The sequence below is a fragment of the Mesoplodon densirostris genome, chromosome 11 (assembly GCF_025265405.1).
Source record: "Mesoplodon densirostris isolate mMesDen1 chromosome 11, mMesDen1 primary haplotype, whole genome shotgun sequence".
Taxonomy (NCBI): domain Eukaryota; kingdom Metazoa; phylum Chordata; class Mammalia; order Artiodactyla; family Ziphiidae; genus Mesoplodon; species Mesoplodon densirostris.
Window position 1 is genome coordinate 103,709,815 of NC_082671.1, and position 20,138 is coordinate 103,729,952.

Below are 20,138 nucleotides of genomic sequence, written 5' to 3' on the forward strand. Positions count from 1 at the left end.
TATCTGCTGAGTTTCAGGTGCTGTCGAAAAGAAGAAAATTTGCAAAGGTATAATTTCTATGGACAAATAAAATCAGCTTCATGGTCATTGAGAATGAAGATCCAGGTTTAATCCTCTCTTGGTCGTTACTTTCTTTGAATTTTGTTTTTAAGTTAAACTTAAAATACATGATAAAAATTTTGTGAAAAATGTAAACTTTGCAGGCATTTATAAAATCAGTTATGATTCTCCATTAGAAATACACTCACCTGAGGCCACTCTTATACCCAGACTTCACCACTGCTGAGAATATAGTGTTTCTATTTATTTGCACACACTAGTTGTACATAAAGAAAGAAACGGGATTGGACTCTGTGTATTGTTGTGCCACAGCCATTTAGAATAGAATCAGATACTCAGTATTTACTATGAGCCCCTTGTTGTTGTTTGATATGTTTCATTAGTGATCATTCTGTGTCAGTATGTATTGAGCTACATCATTCTTTGTGATGCATACCATGACTATGAATATTTACATTTTTCTGGGTCTTTTCGGGTACAAATAATGCTTAAATTAATGCCCTACATATATCCTTGTACTTATATATATATATTTTACCAGAGTAAATTTCTAAAAGTGGAGGTTTGGGATCAGGAGGCACTATGAGCTCTGATACTTCATCATTGGACGTCCTTGCTCTTCTCGTATATTGATTTCATTTAAGCTCTCGAAACACAAACTAAAAATAGGTGTACCTCATATGGGATTGTAAAAACAAATTCCTTAGCATATATCTAAGTAACTTGTCTTAAAAATCTTCTCATAATGCTTATTTCCAAGTATTAAATTATCTCATTGACTTTCATTAAAAAATAGAGGTGAATTTCATTTTTCTTCAGATTTTTTCTCCCTTTAAGTTTTGCAATGAAGGTCCATATTTCTGACTGTGAATTAATAAGATGAAGTGACTTTTAAAGACAGATTCTGTGTTGTGGCCAGAATTTTTATGTAACAAATAAATATTTTAAAAAGTGCTGCTTTACTAATTTCATAAGAACTGAGCACCGACTTCTTGTCATGGGTTAGGCCTTGTCCTTGGCTCTAAGGATAGATGTTAAGTCCTTCTCTTTGAAGAACTTGTGGGCATGTAGAATCAGTAAGAAAAGTGTGTGAAAATTGCTACAATATCATCAGTGATCCTGGACTAGGGAAGCATGGAGAAGGGTCACTTTATGAGTCTGGTTCTCATTATGTTTGTAAGTTCTGGAGCTTTTGAATTAGTTATTGAGTTCAATTTTATTTATTTATTTATTTATTTAGCTAGCTATTTATTATTGAAGTATAGTTGCTATACAATATTATATAAGTTACAGGTGTACAATATAGTGATTCACACTTTTTAAGGTTATACCCATTTACAATTATTATAAAATATTGCCTATACTCCCTGTATTATACAGTATATCTTTGTTGCTTATTTTATACCTAATAGTTTGTAGCACTTGATCCCTACCCCTATATATTGCCCCTCCCCCCTTCTTCTCCCCACTGGTAACCACTAGTCTGTTCTTTATATCTGTGAGTCTGCTTCTGTTTTTTATATTCACTAGTTGCATTTTTTAGATTTGACATATAAGTGATATCATATAGTATTTGTCTTTCTCTGTCTTACTTATTTCACTTAGCATAATGCCCTATAAGTCCATCCATGTTGTTGCAAATGGCAAAATTTTATTCTTTTTTATGGCTGAGTAGTATTCTATTGTGTGTGTGTGTGTGTATCTCTACACCACATCTTCTTTATCCATTCATCTGTTGATGGACACTTAGGTTGCTTCCATATCTTGGCAATGGTAAATAATGCTGCTATGAACATTGGGCTGCATGTATCTTTTTGAATTAATGTTTTGGGGTTTTTTTTTTTTTTTTGTATATATATCCAGGAATGGAATTGCTGAGTCATATGATAGTTCTATTTTTAGTTTTTTGAGAAACCTCCATACTGTTTTCCACTGCAGCTGCACCCATTTACATTCCCACCAACAATATATGAGGGTCCCCTTTTCTCCACATCCTTGCCAGCACTTGTTATTTGTACTTTGATGGTAGCCATTCTGACAGGTGTGAGGTGATATTTCATGTGGTTTTGATTTGCATTTCCCTGATGATTAGTGATGTTGATCATCTTTTCATGTGCCTGTTAACCATCTGCATTTCCTCTTTGGAAAAATGTCTATTCAGTTTTTCTGCTCATTTTTTAATTGAGTTGTTTGTTTTTTCTATGTTGAGTTGTAGGAGTTGTTTATATATGTAGGATATTAATCCTTTATTGGTCATATCATTTGTAAGTACTTTCTCCCATTCATTAGGTTGTCTTTTCATTTTGTCAATGGTTTCCTTTGCTGTGCAAAAGCTTTTAAGTTTAATTAGGTCCCATTTGTTTATTTATGCTTTTATTTCCTTTACATTAGCATATGGATCCAAACAAGTATTGCTGTGATTTATGTCAAAGAGTGTTTTTCAATTATATCTCAATAAAACTAGAAGAATAAAAGAATAGTTCTAATAAAAAAAGTTCTGCCTATGTTTTCCTCTAGGAGTTTCATAGTATCTGGCCTTACATTTAGGTTTTTAACCCATTCTGAGTTTATTTTTGTGTATAGTATTAGAGAATGTTAGTTGTTGAGTTCAGTTACATATATTTTAATGCTAACCTGAAAGAGAAAATGATGAAACATAAAAATATACTACACTTTCCCCCTGTTTCTCTCAGCCTATTATATGTACCTGGAGATTCTACTTGAATGTTTGCTTTGAGGTTGATTGACATAATACCTTCTATGTAGAACCTGGACTCTGAGGACTTCTACTCCATAATTGCTAATTGGAAAAAAAAAAAGGGAGAGAGAGAGAGTTTGGGGCACTCTATGTTGCTAAGCATGGGCACTGAGCTTATGGAGAAAAAGTAACTACTTACTGGACGCACAAGCCAATATTTTAGTAGGATATCCCCAGTCTGAAACTGCCTTGGGTGAAATATCAGTTCTGTGAATTCAGTCAACATGCTACATTTTGTCTGGAAAGCTTTCTAACATTTTAATTAGTATTTAACATGCCTCTTTTTATTTTCAATTAATGCTTGTAGGAGTCTGTGGTCTTATCACAGGGGAAAAGGAAAAGAAAGATGGCAGTATAAGTTTCTTCCCCAACTCCCTGGTAAGATACAAGCTTCATTAACAGAATGAATGGAAGCTAACATTGGCAACATTTGGGCCTGTGAGCCAATTCAGTTTGCTTCAGCTGTAAATTTGCTTTTATGCACACTTTCATTTTTCATTTCTGTTACTTCCTTTTTTCACATCATTTTTATCCTCACTAGAATATAGTCTACCTTATTATTTTGTTAAGTTATTCATTCTTTTAAGTTTTCCATCCTTCTATTCATCCATCCAGCCATACTAAATACTAACTATTGTGACAGAAGCAGGAGGTACAGAAATGAATATGACATCATTCCAGTCCTTAAACAGTTCCCAGTTCAGTGAAGAGGAAAAACAAATAAAACCTTCTTTTTCCCCATTTATTTCCTTTTTAATATTATTCAATCTAACCGCATATTTACCCATCTTGGCTTAACTCAGTGAGTCAGGAACAAAAGAAGACATTTTCTATATCCAAGACTCATAGATTTAAGTTCAGATAAAGTGCACAATTTCCTTGCTAAAGGAATCCAAATGTGGCGTCTGGATAATTCTAGACCTTCAAGGTTTCTGGAGTCACCCTTTCATTTGATACTCAAGCTAAGTTCCTACTAAACTGAGATCCTGTTCTTCATTCCATGGGAAGCTCTGTCTCCCACTATCTCCAAGGACTTTATTGGGAGCTGCATTTCTCCTTATTACGTTTTACTTTTATTTGTTACTCTCTTATGGTTTTGAATCTCAGTACGTATTTTGCCTCTCGTGGTTGACTGATGTCCTCTTTTTGTTCTCCCATGGTCCAATGCCTTCATTACTCAAAGCACCTTCAACACCAAGCTGTTTTGTACAACCACCTTTTGCTGAAGGCATAACAGAGCAAGCATCATCTTAGAATTTAATCTTCTCCATTGGTCTCCCACAGTTCTGCTGCTGTACCTGTGGGGGGATTTCTCAGTTGTTTGTGCTCATATTGTGGGCCACTGCTCCTTCTCTTTAGAGACATTTTCCACTTCCTTCTCTTCAGAATTCAACTTCCTTCCAAGGTTCTCACTTGCAGGCTGACAGAGGCCAACTTCCAATTTCCTACCATGTTATTATGAAGCATACTTTGGTTCTCAGTTACAACTCTTGTTGTAGACCATACCTAGTGTCCTTAGCCTTTATAAATAAAAAATGACCTTTCTAGCTGTTTTTTTAAGCAAAATACTGAGGTACTTCTAAGATGAATGTTGTATATTTCCAGGAATATCAAAGTTTGTTTCCATTCTTTATACTCTTTTTAGTTTCCTATTATAGTATTATCACACTCCAGCAGATTTACAAAGTCTTTAAAAGCTAAAGATATACTGAGTTATAAAGATTACAATGAAGAATAATACAAATACAAAAATCATCATGTAGTTCTTTAAATAATGCTAATAAAAATATTTATAAATGCAAGTTCCAATGACATAAAAACAGACAATTTTTGTTTCTAAAGTTTTGTGTCTTAGAATTGTGTATATTTAGAAACTATTCCATTGTTTTGTTTATTCACAGGTATTTGTGTAGTCCTTTAAAGCAGATAATCTCAGGCCGAAGTTTTTTTTTAGTCTTTTTGTGTATCTTTTATGTATTTGGCGAGATCTGTATATCTCGTCTATTGAAGATCAACCAGGGGGAAAAAAAGAGGTGGTTTCACTCTCTTCTTGAAACTTAGATCTTTTCAATGTCATGGTTGAGATGCAGGATATTAGGGAAGAGCTTTGGGTTTGGGATACACCCTATTATTTCTAAATAATGGCCTCCCTCCACTTGACTGATGACCTTGTCCCCCTGAATAATTCATTTGTTTAGACATTCAAGGAATAGTCTCTTGGTATTCATTAAGCATGCTCAATCTAAGAGCATTATCAGAGAGCACCAGGAATCTGCCAGCTTCTTTGAAAGCCTCTGGTGCTGGCAAATGGCAACAGTGCCATTTAATAAAACAATTGGGTTTCAAGTTTTCAGATCTTTAATATTAAGAAGTATGTGATCCCAAGATAAATAAAGGTTTCAACATATTTGTACTCTACATTTGAGAGTTTGGTAGTTATGGGAACAGAATTGGGGGCAAAACTTATCAAGTTAGTGTCTCAGGTCTATCACTTTGTAATCTTATGACTTTGGAGAAGTGACAAACTCTGTGACTGTAAAAGGTGATGGTGTAGTGTTGACATGAGTTAATTACGTAAATTGCTTTGAAGAGCATCTGGCGCTAGTAAGAACTATATAAGTGAGAGCTTTTATTATTATTATTATTATTCTGTATTAGTAGGTGTGTATTCATATATTATTGACCAAAGAAATGTTGAATTAAAAAAAACCTGCAACTTTATAACATATTACTTTAACATTTGGAGTTCTTTTTCAGGACAGGAAGAAGACTGCCTTTTAATTTGTTCCTTAACTCTTTCTCTCTCTTCAGTCTTGATGCTTACTCTTCCTAGATTTGCTTTTTTGGACAAGACTCTGCCTTAAGTTGATATAATATAAATGGTAACATAGCTCAAATTTTTTTTCATGTTCATACCTCATGACAATCTGAACATTATAGAAGAAACCTACAGTTAAATATGGTGGTTACCAAATTTCTATCATTGTGGACTGCACCTTATATTTATGGTTGTAAATCTTGATCTAATATGTGAAGATTTCTAGGATGGTAAAAAATATCTGGAGCCATTGTCTACATTTGTTTTTTTTCAGCCTGTTGCCCTTTAACATTCTTTTGCAAGGATTTTTATGCTCTTTTCACAGGTATAGTGTGTTACACAAAAGAGTCAAATTATTTTCCAACATAAATCAAAACTTTTTACCTATATAAGCTGAAAACAGAACTTGAAACATATCATCAGTGCAACTCTAATGAATGTTCCCTACACATGTCTTCTTACACTTGAGTAACATGCCAAGTGAAATCTTCAAATATATGTTTATACTTTTTCTACTACAGGGCTTGATACATTTAGATTTGGTTTGAAATATATTATGGTTAGATCACTCTGTGTTTCTTCTTTTATTTCTTTTTTTTTTCTCTACAGTTTATTGCTTTTGCTTCTTTATTCTTCATCCTGGTTTCAATCACAACTTTTTGCCTGGAGACACATGAAGCTTTCAATATTGTTAAAAACAAGACAGAACCAGTCATCAATGGCACAAGTGTCGTTCTACAGTATGAAATCGAAACAGATCCTGCCTTGATGTATGTAGAAGGAGTGTGCGTGGTATGGTTTACTTTTGAATTTTTAGTCCGTATTGTTTTTTCCCCCAATAAACTTGAATTCATCAAAAACCTCTTGAATATCATTGACTTTGTGGCCATCCTACCCTTCTACTTAGAGGTGGGACTCAGTGGGCTGTCATCCAAAGCTGCTAAAGATGTACTTGGCTTCCTCAGGGTGGTCAGGTTTGTGAGGATCCTGAGAATCTTCAAGCTCACCCGCCATTTTGTAGGTCTGAGGGTGCTTGGACACACTCTTCGAGCAAGTACTAATGAATTTTTGCTGCTGATTATCTTCCTGGCTCTAGGAGTTTTGATATTTGCTACTATGATCTACTATGCGGAGAGAGTAGGAGCTCAACCCAATGACCCTTCAGCTAGTGAGCACACGCAGTTCAAAAACATTCCTATTGGGTTCTGGTGGGCTGTAGTGACCATGACTACCTTGGGCTATGGAGATATGTACCCCCAAACATGGTCAGGGATGCTTGTGGGAGCCCTGTGTGCTCTGGCTGGAGTACTGACAATAGCCATGCCGGTGCCTGTCATTGTCAACAATTTTGGAATGTACTACTCCTTGGCAATGGCGAAGCAGAAACTTCCAAGAAAAAGAAAGAAGCACATCCCTCCTGCCCCTCAGGCAACCTCGCCTACTTTTTGCAAGACAGAATTAAATATGGCCTGTAATAGCACACAGGGTGACACATGTCTGGGCAAAGACAATCGGCTTCCGGAACATAACAGATCAGGTAAGGCACAATTTCAAATGCATGCCATTAAATACTTTACAGACCAGTATGTCCCTGAAATAGAAGGCGAGCATCTCATTTTCCGCAAATTTTCATGAGTTTTCCGTTCTACCCCCTCACAAAATATTTGTTTGTCAGGCTTGTAGATAGCTAGATTATAGCTTTTCTAAATGAATCCTAAGTAGAAGTCTGCATAGCTGTCTGTAGAGCTCTCCTGCTTTAGTGGGAATGCCCTTTGCTGATGGTACCAATATTTTCTTTTGCCTGTTTGTTGCTTTTGTGCCAATGTTTCTTTGTTTCCCTGCACGATGTGATGGTACGATACTGGACATTTTCCATCCTTCATCCTCAAAATGTTGATCTTCGTATCATTTGGCTTGGCGTGTTTGTCTCAGTTTTATCTCTGCCACATGGGGCCATGCATTTTAACCTAATTCACAAGAAGAAGATATGTAAGAAGAATGGACGTTTACATTTCAAAGGCCTAAACACCAAAGAGGTGATATTAAGATGTCCCTTTTCAAAGTAAATAGCTTCCTCAGTAATACTATGGAGGGTTCATTAAGTTTTCCTTATTCTTAAATTAGCACATTTCAATATAAGCCCTTTGGATTGGGTAAGGTGCTATGTAACATAATCAGCCCAACATTATTCAGGGGATAGATAATCTGCTTTGGCTAATCAATGGCAAGGTTGAATTTCTCTGTGGATTTCCTTTTTTATGCACTCTGCATTGGGCTTTGTCCCCTCCCAGAACTCAGTTTTGGATGATTTACTGCTTGAATTAGTTGAATTGCTACTCCTCTCTATTGTCATAAATAATCTAGGGTTGATTGTAAACTGACATTCAGTTTGCCAAAGTGATAGTCAATAGGGTCATCTCTAGTCTATTATGTCTACTACAGATGAAATATTTTTTAGTTTACACAATTTAGATTTTGTCCACTATGAAAAGTTAAGATATATGCATTCCCTATAACTTAGATAGGTTTGATCTTTTTCTTGTAGAAAAATGACTTACTAGAATCCCATGTGAATAATTTTGCATTATTTAGAAATAACACCAATTAAACAAAGCAAGCAAGCAAACAAACAAACAGAAAAGGCAAGTGACACTTTCACAGCTTCCCTCCTTAGCTTCCAAAAGTTATTATGGGGTAGATGGGAAAAAAAAGAAACTGGCTGGAACTGAACTGCTTTTTAATAGATTTTATTTGCAGTCCTTATGTTTATTTAGTAGATTGTTTTGCAAATTCTGTCAATATGTATCTGAGAATTGTTATGCCAGGAATGTCTTTATGAAAGATGAAATTTCGTTGGTGTTGCTGCTCTCATTAGACTGCTCTCACGTACTCGCGCAGAGCCCGTATGAAGGGCATGGAATGGAGGACACACTCAGCCTGGGCAAACGTCGTTATAAGTTAGTATCTAGGCTGATAGGATGTGAAAGTTCTTGGCAAGCACATAGAAGTAGACCGTTGTTTCAAGCGCATTTGAGAAGTTGATCTTTTTCCACTGGTATGCTCGAAAATATTATGTCACCTCAAAATAGAGAACCTGGACATAAAGTTTGTGAACTTCAGGATTCTTTTCATTACAATTTATTGGGGAAAATTACTTTCAGAAAATAATAAAAGCAGGTGTCTTAAAGCACTGCAAAGACAAGTATTTACTTAGGAGTTTTTCCTTCAGCAGGCTCCACTTTCAAAGATGTCTATTTGCATTAACTAGATAACATGTCAAAAATGGAAAGATATTAATTTGTGTGCTACTTCATTATCACACTTATTTTGAATTCACATTAATTTTGTAAAAGTTATTGTCCTATTAGATAAAATCCAAAACGAAGTTAAAATTTCCCAAGCAACATTTCTCTCCCTTTCAATACATTTCCATTTTGCTCCACATAAATTTTTGTAAGGAGTGATGAAAGTCCTTTCTCTTATCATGATGTGATTGTTGTGTTTTGTATATCGAGTGACTGTACTTGGACGTTCGGCGTAAACTCTTTGTGCTGTCTCATTTCCTCATCCGTCACTGTCTGTCATTGGGCGTGGTGCTGTGACCAGTGTTATCAGGTGACGACAGTACAGGAAGTGAGCCGCCACTATCACCCCCAGAAAGGCTCCCCATCAGACGCTCTAGTACCAGAGACAAACACAGAAGAGGGGAAACATGTTTCCTACTGACGACAGGTGATTACACGTGTGCTTCTGATGGAGGGATCAGGAAAGGTAGGCATGCATTTAATCAGATCCTAACAGGTGACTTAGCAATTAAATGCTGCAAATATATGGAGTGCTGTAAAATGCTCTTTCATCATTTTCTAGGAGCAACTGTGCCATCATGGTGCTCTTTTCCTCATCATATCTTCTCTCTTTATAAACATTTAAAAATACATATCATAACAGCCGACTTGATTGTCATATCTAAAAGGCATTTCACCCTTCTTTCTTTTTTTTATATTTTGGTTTTTCATTTGTCTGTGGGCAGAATTGTAATGAAGTATTTAAAAATTAAGTCACTCGTCTAATTATTTTAATACAATGGATTCAGCAGTCTTTAAAAGTTATCTCTTTCCCCACAATGAATTAAACTCACTAATTGACACTATGCATATATTTGATAAGTAATTAATAATTTAAAACAATAATAAAGCTTTTTTCAAAGTAAAACATTAAACCTAGTCTAGTTGTCTCTTACCCAGTATTTGGGCAATTTTTCCCAGTGGTTTACCTGAATGTCAGAAGGTTGCTAAGGTACAAGATCCTCAGCCATATAGAACAATATACCCAATCACTGGAAAGGCTACTTGTGTACTTACAAAATGTATTTATGGAATTTTTCTTCAGGGAAGGAATAATTCTAAGTTTATTATTTTTTTAATTGACACTGAACAGTGCCTGGCACATAGAAGATACTTAATAAATATTTGTTGAATGAATACATTGTATTGGACAGACATCTTTGTTAAGGAATATGACAGGATACTGAAGCTCCACTCCAGCACTGTTTCATTTCCCTAGATTGTGCCAGGTGTCTATGACTATTACTTAGGTGCTAGTTTTTGTCTTTGTTTTAGTAAATTTTATGAACCAACAATTGGACCCTTTTCTTCTCCTTAAGCAGTAGTTTTGTGACACTTATAACCCACCATTGTCAAAGTGCTGGTATGCTCTTAGATTACCTCCTACTTTGAGAATTCCAGTGGCTTTAGTGTCATGGTTATTTTTCTCTGTTTATTGACAGAATAAAGAAAGAACTACTAATTTCTTATGAAGAAATAATAATTTCTTATGCAGTTGACTGAATTTGAATGAAAAGCCACTCCAAAACTTTCATGTTAGTGCAAGTGCATTTTTAAAATATTGTGCTTATTTGCTATTCATTGCAGTTTCTTCCTATTGAATACTTTACCATTTTAAGCCTAAAATATTTATTTTGTGATGACTACTGTCTTTGAAATAGCTCATTACCCACGTTGTGCTTCTCTTTCATTTCTTCTGAGCACTTTATATTGTTCTTTCTGTCTCCATACCTGTGAGTCGCGAAAGAGAAGACAAAGGACTCTTCTTTCGTTTCTTTAATATGTCATATTTTAAATCCTTCTTCATTCTAAGAACTTTCAATCTCTACATCTGTCCCTTGCACCAAAATGTATTTCAATGATCTTAATAGATTTATTTGATTTTTTGCTATTTTACATTTAAATATCGTGTTACAACAATTTTAAAATATTTTATAAAGATAGTTAATATTCTGTCATAGTATTTGCGCAAAATGTATATACATATATTAAATAATATCTAACTAATAATATAGAACATAGTATTTTAAGTGCATTGTAATCTTAGATCACTATACATGTATATACATATATACTTATATATGTATATGTGTATTTTTATGTAATATGTGGTTAGATTTATGTGCATTTTGAGCATCATTCAATAAAGTATCACATGCAATATTTATACTAGGGTTACATGTTTAAGGATCTAGATAGAATTTTTTTTCCAGGTAAGAAAATATTTTGAATTTTAAACTGTCAAAGGGGATCACATCTGAAGAAAGACTTTGCAAATTATAAAGCACTATATAAATATAGTTTTTCCATAAAATAGCAAAGTTTCATGAGCAAAGCAATTCATAAGATATTCAGTTTATATGAGAAAACTATACATTCAATCTTATTTCACAAATACAAATTCTATCAGTGAGAGCATCTTTGAAAATTCATCTGTGAGCTTTTTATTCTCTGTCATTTCTCACCATAATCAACTTCATTTTCATTCTTGCTTAATTCTTTTGCAGATTTGTGTTCTTTTCCTAGGTCTAATAACATTTCTGGCTAATTTCACTTAATCTTCTCAGTGTCTTATTTTGTCATGTCTATTAGAAATCCATTCATTTCTTCTCCTTTTTCCTTTATGTAGATTAGAGATGTCTCCTATTACTCCTACTTGGATATTTATTTCCTATATGATTTCTTCCTTGCCTTTCAAATTGCTTTCTACCCTAACCTGATTTTAGAGTTATGAAAATTCTCCCCTATGTAGATGAGAAAAATGACTGGATTCCCATTGTATTATTTTTCTATCAACAAATGTAAATGTAGTTGGGCATACATTAAGAAAACATTTGGATTCCCTAAAAGAGTAAACTCCCAAAACTTAGAACCTGTGTTTTCATTTATATAGTAGTTTTATGAAATCATTTTACATGAACACAAACATACCCATTGATAGTACATGAATAGGCAGTTTCAATACTGCCCCAAACTAATATGTGCTCTTAAAAGCTGTATAAACTGTATACCATGTATTGTGTTCAACATTGTTTATTCTCATGAATTATATTTTTAGTCATTCCATTCAGTAGAAGTTTGATAAGGCAAAATTTTATCAAATTTTCTGTTCATAAATGAACCTGCAGAATAAAGGAACAATATATTTATATGAATAACTTATACTTTTACTAATTAAATACTTGTTACTAAATTATAAGGGAAGCCTTCTCAAATGCACATTGAAATCATAGTTATTAAAAATAAAAGACCTATAAATAGAATAAATAATATTTGTGTTAATAACTATAATTCAGAAAAGTAAACACTGAGAATGGCAACCAAGATTTCCATGTAACTAGCATGATTAATATAAATTGTCAAACAGATTTTTTACCTTTTTGGAAGTCTTATAGAGAACATGGTGGCAGCGAGGACAAAAGGTACATTTTTATAAGGATGATTTTTAGTTATTAACAACCTCTTTGTTTCATACATATTCATGAGTTTGCTTTTAATCAAAACCAATCAGTGTTTACAGTCTAGTTTACATTTTTCGGTTGCACTAAATATCCAAGTCAACTTGTATAAATTATTCTTTCTACAATTCCCAGTTATATTTCCAATCGCATTACAGAAGAATAGTGATAACTAGCCCTCCAGGCACGTGAAGATCCCTATGTAAGAAAAAAATGACTTGCAATTCCTTTTTAATTAAGACATTCTCCCATTATCTATTCCATTAGCCACCAAAGGAGAATGAAATATATACCACCTCCCATGCTTTATAGCTCAAAATACTAACAAAATGTATAGGCAGATAATTTTCTCATTAGCAGAAATTATGTCCCAGAGAACTTGATTGTAGTTGATGGAGGACATAAATTTCCATCTACAAAATATCAAAGAAGACATCTAACCTGCTGAAGGCTTGTGGGTGTATGTGTAGGGAGAGCTTCCTATCATCCCACCCTTACCCCACAGTAGAGCTATTTCATCTTCCTATCTACAACACTTTTTCAGTGGAGCTGTCAGAACATTTATTTGCTAAGCTGTATAATATAACTACTTATTCAGTTAATAGTTGCCTGGCTTTTAAGACAATTTTACTTCTAACTTTATACTAGGTACTCCCTTCCTCATTTACCTTCCTCTAATCTTTTCTAATAAAAAATACTGCAATATATGAATCCTTCCAAAGGTGACCTTGATGGGATGTTGCTTGAGTGGCTAAGGCAAATCAATAGGTTAAAGCTTGTGGGAAGTGTCTTTCATTCTGTAAATTCATGATGATCATGAACAAAAGATTAGAATGCACGACAATAGAAAGAAAAGGTGGATTAAGATCAAATTGTTCTCAATTCCTGGCAGGGGAGAGTCAGCTGAAAATATATAATCAAAATCAGACTTTAATTTACTAAAATTATGACTCAATTTATATTCTTTTCTTTTTACTTTTTTTTAATACAAGGGATTAGAAATGGGCATTCATTCTACATCATCTAGATAATGGCATTAAAAACCATTATTTAGGAATCATCCTTTTAACCCCATAAGGCTGGAAGATTAAATATGCTGGAAAAGAGTTGTTCACTTAAAGTTAAGCATGCTTTATTAGCTTAGTAATAATAAAAAGTGAAAAGAGAAAAAATAGCTCATTTTTTAAGGAACATATTCTGAAATTTAAAAATATTTGCCAAATTAATATCTTACTTAAGTTGCTTTGCCTAATTCTTAAAAGCTTTCTGATATTGTGTATGCCAAAATTACATTGATACAAACTGTAATCTGCGAACGAATAGATTTTGAAGTATTGCAACAGTAATTTGTGATAGCTGGTTTAATCTTTTGGAAGTGACAGCTACAGTGAGCTTCATTTTCTTTTTTTTTAGAGTTGTAAATTGTCTCAATATTGAATTCTTTGTAAACAAATTCTTTGAGCTCAAAAATAGCACTTTTGATTACCCTGCATGATATTGTTTGTCTTTGTCTATTTTCTGGTTGAATTCAACTGATGTCTGTGCATTTTTTCATAAAAGGATATGAAAAATCCCGAAGCTTAAACAACATAGCGGGCTTGGCAGGCAATGCTCTGAGGCTTTCTCCAGTAACATCACCCTACAACTCTCCTTGTCCTCTGAGGCGCTCTCGATCTCCCATCCCATCTATCTTGTAAACCAAACTGCATCAGTCGGCTTAATTGTCTTAATTCAAGTACTGTTTACCCCATAATGGAAATAATTAAACATAGACTTACTCCAAGCTCCATTAATACAGTACCAGTCCTGCATGACACTACTATCTGAAGTCAGAAATGCCATTTGGGTAGCCAACAAATCTTATCCTGGCTTTAAATGAATCTTATCCTGGTAGTGCTACTACTTCTCCATATTAATTGCCCTGATCTCCTTTCGCAATAAAATGACAGATAGCATCAGATATTGGCCAGTACCCTAATACATAAACATATCTTCAGGGAGATATATTTAAACCAGTGTGCTTCCAAATGCCAACCACTTCATGGGAACTTCATTTCTTGTGACTCTCTAAACCATTCTGAAGATGTCTGGGATTCTATTTTGATTGCTCACAACATGACTTTGGTCAGCTCATTTGCATGGACCATCTTGTCTCTATCACCTGAAAGCAATGTCGCACAGTTCGGGGACCATGGATGGCTCGGGATATGTGTACTTGCATCGAACCGTCCTGCTGATGTGAAAGCACTGGTCGACTGTTCTGCATGTTGAATTGTGGGCCATGGAGGGCGAGTTTCTCCTTGACATTTCTTTTTTCTTATTCTTTGAAAAAAATATTTGTTTTAAAAGATTTAATTTCTTGATTGATTTACTTTTCTTCCAAAATGCTGTATTGGAGTTCTGAATGTCTCTGGTTGTTTGCACACAGATAACTGCAAAGAGGTTGTCATTACTGGTTACACGCAAGCTGAGGCCAGATCTCTTACTTAATGGCTTGGGGAAGGCACAAAACATGAGAGAAAGGTAACTGCCAGCCAGGCTTGCATTGTTTAGATAGAAATTGCTGCTTGGTACTAGAGTCATATATATTTTTTTAAATCCCAGAATTTGTCATCATTTTCAGAGGCAGAGTGCCAAATATCATTCAAAGCTCTTGTCATTTTTACCCCCTTCCTTTATTTTAATTATTAATTTTTTTTGCAAACAACAAGGAGCATTGTTGTTCACAGGAAGCTTTCTTGACCAGCCTTAAATTTTCTGACTCACAGGATTAATCAGATTTTCAGGCAGTATTTAATCAGGTGCTTTGTCCTGTATGTTGTTGTGTCCGTTTGTCTTAGCTCCCTGTCTTAAGTGTATATGCCATGTGTCTCCATGAAGCACAGAAATGCCTTGATAAGGTGTTCATGATTTTAGTCCTGGGTCTTCTCCCATGCCCCTTGCCTTCTTTGTTACCTGGAACAAGCCTCTCTGCTTGTTCACTCCAATGAAACCCCCAGGGTGTCTTATTCAGTCCAAGTGGAAGGAATTCTGTTTACACATCCCTACAAATGCAATAGCAGTAGTGTGTCTGCTGTACTGGGCATGAGAGGGAGGAAAAACGTCATACTATAATTTGAGAGATAAACAATATTTCTAAGGCATTTAGGATCCTAGAGACTCTGCTAATTCCTAATGCTCATGTTTATTTTCAGTTAGGAAGACAATTGTCACTTTTATGATTGGCCACGTAACAAGTACTACTTTATATTCCCAAGTCCTAGAGCATGACCTGCATGTCAAAGACCTTGTACAGCAATGTATTTACCCAGACATAAACATCTGATATTTAGAGATTCAGTGATGCTTTTGATAACACCATACATAGAAAGTTATAATTACACACAGCTTTATGGTAAAGAAATTAATATACTGTCTGGTGCTGCTGTTATTGACTGCAGTGTGGTACAGAATTTATCATGGATTTTTGACTCTGAAAAAGGGACTGTGGAATTTAGCCATACCAAGGACTGTACTGGAAACAGAGTTCTGCTGCTGAATGTGCCCTGATGTGACTAGGTTGCACTTGGAAGAGATCCTCCCGTCTTTATGAGGCATTAAAAGTTTGTAAGAGACCTGTGGATGGAACTCATTTGGTGCTCCCCATATGAGTGGTCTGCTTGTGGACTGGCCAGCGTCCATGAGACAACTGTAAATACCAGCGTGTGTGCACGGATCAACAGCTTTGGCCAGCTCACGTCAGAGGAAGCCAAATTCATGATTAACATCTCTGGAGCTTCAAGTAAGGCCCATACCTCTGTGAATTACCACCTCATGGAGTTGCAGTAGATTGTGCTGTGAATCATAAAAGCAGTGATATTGGTGTAGTATAGGTCTGTCTTAATTTCCCTTATTTCTCCTTTGTTGGTTGGATCCACAAACACTAACTGTATCATTTTTTTAATAAACCACTTATATGATCAGCTTGTCAGATTATGTTGTGAAATTTTCAGTGCCTATTTATCAAAACTGACCTATTTTGAATCCCCATTTGTTTAAGTTCTGAAGAATTGTTTGACTTTAAAAACTCACTAATATTACTTATAGTTGAAGTGTTTTGTCATTGTTACCTCAATTACTAATATTACAAAAAATAAAATTCTGGCAATGAGAGTATTTTTTTATTAAATGATCAAGGAACAATGTCAGTATATAGTAGAATATTAATTGAATTATATCCTAAAATGTATATTTTGCATAAAAGAGATATTCTTCAATCAATTACTTTTTTGTGTTTTGTGGCAAATTAAGCTTGTACTTGTCTTTAAAACTGTTGTAGTTGAAACTGTATAAGAATTCTTCATCTTGCTTAATCAGTATTTCCAGAATCTATTAGTTCCCCTGGGATTCTGAATATAACATATAATCCAATTATGAACCTCTGTATTGTGGACATTTTGTGAACATCTCAAGGTGCATGCACATCCTTGTTGATAATCGATGGAAATGTAAATAACTGAAATGAAGAATAAAAGGCAAATAAGCTGGGGATAAACTTGAATCCTATCTGATTAAATTCTCCATATTCTTTTCTTGGCTCTTCTCTTTGTTTTGGAGTTTTCAACAGGCTTTACTATTTTTATGCATCATGATACCAAACCAAATACTCATACATTATAAAAAAATTTGAGATGAAAGGATTTATAAACATACATAGCTCACATTTTCATTTAAGTCTTAGGCATGTAGCCAGTGTCTTCCTTTTCTAAGTGCTTTTTTCTCTTATGATTCGGAAGTGGTAAAATTATGAATTATTATGATATTTGATTTTTATATGGCATTTTATGACTAATACTGAATTTTCACTTACACTTTCCAACTTAATCATCACAGAGATTCTGGAGGTAAATATTTTTTGTTTTCATTTTATTGGTGGTGAAGTGAAGAATCACAGAGGCAAAACTGTGTCACAGATAATTTCCCCTGTCATAGTTTCTTATGGTTTAAATATTTACTGAGCCTCTTGTTGTAAATACCTTATCTCCCAAAGATGGCTTCTGTCTCACTTTTGGGTAATGGACCACTGTTTCAGCAGCACACCACACGTAGCTGACATTCCATTTGTATTGGGGGGTTATGTGTAAATTTATCCTGTAAATTCTATGATGCCAACAGGATTAGAGGAAAGGTAAAATGGAAAAGAGAAATAAGGTTGGGTAATCCAACACTTTCCCATAATGCATCAACAGAATCTTTTCTAGGTCTAAAGTGCTCAGTGTTGATTATTAAGAGACTATTAAGAAACTGAGATTCAGAAAAGGAAATCTGTCTAAATATAATTACTGATAAAAAGTTTTTAATGATTGTGTCAGGATGTAGGAGTTACTGTAAAAAGGGAAAATATGTAGGATGGGGAAAGAATACATTTTAATAGATGATAATTGCCATCAAATTTTGATTAAAAAATCAAGATTAAATAGCTATGAATGAAAAGTGAAGATATTCATTTTATCTTTGAAATAAATCACAAGACAGATGAATTGAATAGCAACAGTGAACTTAACTTGGAAAGAGACAATCAGTATATTAAAAGGCTATAGTACCAAGCAGGGACTTTGGAGGATTTATAACATGCTTGAAGACATTTAGAGCTAAATGAATCTGTTAAAAAATTGAAATCCTTAGCAGTTTATGATGATTAACATATGTGGTTTAAAATTTTCCTTACTGAAAAAAATTGTCATCCTTCCAATTCCCCTGCCAAAATTTAATGAATTGTTTAAATACTTGGACACTATTAAACTATAGATTTATACAAATTTTCTCTAACATGATTGCCGTGTCATTAATATTCATCTTAAATTTTGTTACTTCCTGTTGTCCCCTAAAATAATTGTTTTCACTATTGTCTAAATTTTAAATAATTTAATTGAATTAGTATTACATGATTTCTTTTTTTATTTATCAAACCGTCACGTCAAAGTGACAGATCACTGAATATGCATTTTGAACATTAAAATGTTCAAAGACTATGGATTTTCCATTGCAGATCCCAGGTACCTAGCACTCAATTTTTAAAAAATGAACTATATTTTAGAGCAGTTTTAGATTCACAGCAAAATTAAGCAAAAAGTACAGAGTTCCCATTTATCCCCTGCCCCCCACCATGCACAACATCCCTGATTATCTGCATCCTACACCAGTGATATTTGTTACAAGTGATGAGCCTGCATTGATGCATCATTATCCAAAGTCCATAGTTTACATTAGGGTTCATTCTTGGTGGTGTACATTCTATGGAACTTGATAAATGTCTAATGACAGGAATCAATTATTGAAGTATCATACAGAATAATTTCACTGCCCTAGAAATCCTCTGTGCTCTAACTATTTACCCCTCCCCTCATCTTGGCAACCACTAATCTTTTTACTGTCTTCCTGGTTTGTTTTGTCTTTTCTAGATGTCATACAGTTATATAGGATGTAGTCTTAGATTGGCTTCTTTCTCTTAGTGGTATGCACTTAAGGTGCTCTATGTTTTTTCATGGACTGATAGCTTATTTCTTTTTAGTGCTGAATAATATTCCATTGTCTGGATGTACCATAGTTTATCCAGTCACCTACTGAAGTTGCTGGGTTGCTTCCAAGTTTTGGCAATTATGAATAAAGCTGTTACAAACATTTGTATTCAGGTTTTGTGTGGGCATATGTTTTCAGTTCATCTGGGTAAATACCAAGGTACACAGCTGCTGGTATTTACACTCATTTTTTTTATTTGGTTCCCTAACATATTTATCAGAACTACTTTTCTCCTAATTCATCTTCTTACTGTCAATCATGTGAACCACACAGTAGTTATTTATAAATCTGTCACTTCACTTCAAGCTGTAAATATGTTGATTGATTACCCACCAACAGATTTTTCTCTGTAAAAGTAATTTTTTTACAAAAATAGTAAAAGCTCTTATAGAAATCAAAAAAGTTTAAAAAATTAACTATAATTCCATAATTTTCCACTCCACAAATCAAATGTTTTTATCAATTTGACTTTTTTCCCTTTTGTTATTTTCACTTTATAATACTAATTGTGTGTGTGTGTGTGTGTGTGTGTGTGTGTGTATTTAACCTATCATTCAAGTCATGCTGCAATTTGGCCTACTACCTTTCTAGCCTCTGTTCATTCTCTCTCATGTACGGTGTTCTAACTATGTGCATGTTCATGGAAACATCCCAGGGCAACACGGATGAGTAAGACATCATTCCTATCATTGAAAACTCCATCTACTATGTTGATCTCTAATTCTGGCTCTGCATCAGAAAAACTGTTGGTGTCCTTTAAAAAAAAAAATGCCAGCGCTCAACTCTAAACTTTTGAAATTATATCTGGAGATGAGTCCTAGACATACACTGTTTTTAAAAAAGACTTAGCATATATATATTATTAACAAATGAAACAGAACAAACAAAAAATTAGCATGAATTAAGCTATTATAGATTTTAGAAATATCATGCCCCTATTTACTGTATAGCTAGTCTTTTACTAGCAGACCAACCAAGTACTTCATTAGGAAATTCTTTTTTTTTTTCATAGTCCTTAAATGTGATTCCAAATTTGAGGAGCCATTTAAAAAATTTTTTGTGCATGTATTATAAATCCATAGAGTTTATTCTTCATTTCTCAGTATATTTCTTATAATAAAAAATGATATAAGGACATTCCA

The 20,138-nt window shown here is 34.2% G+C and overlaps 1 protein-coding gene across 12 annotated transcripts in view; it reads left to right on the plus strand.

Annotated features, from left to right (window-relative positions):
- Positions 1-15,976, plus strand: part of KCNC2 (potassium voltage-gated channel subfamily C member 2) — a 201,246-nt gene extending 185,270 nt beyond the window's left edge. Inside the window, exons 2-5 of one of the 12 annotated variants that reach the window (XM_060112721.1) lie at positions 6,246-7,173; positions 7,569-7,698; positions 9,881-9,900; positions 13,431-13,465. In XM_060112721.1, the coding sequence (XP_059968704.1) occupies positions 6,246-7,173; positions 7,569-7,698; positions 9,881-9,900; positions 13,431-13,465 (1,113 nt within the window). Of the gene's footprint in view, positions 1-6,245; positions 7,174-7,568; positions 7,699-9,242; positions 9,408-9,880; positions 9,901-13,430; positions 13,466-13,998; positions 14,136-14,866; positions 14,929-15,636; positions 15,660-15,878 lie in introns of those variants that run through there. The other 11 variants (XM_060112715.1, XM_060112718.1, XM_060112714.1 and 8 more) reach the window with 11 other exon arrangements.
- The last annotated feature ends 4,162 nt before the right edge of the window (positions 15,977-20,138 follow it).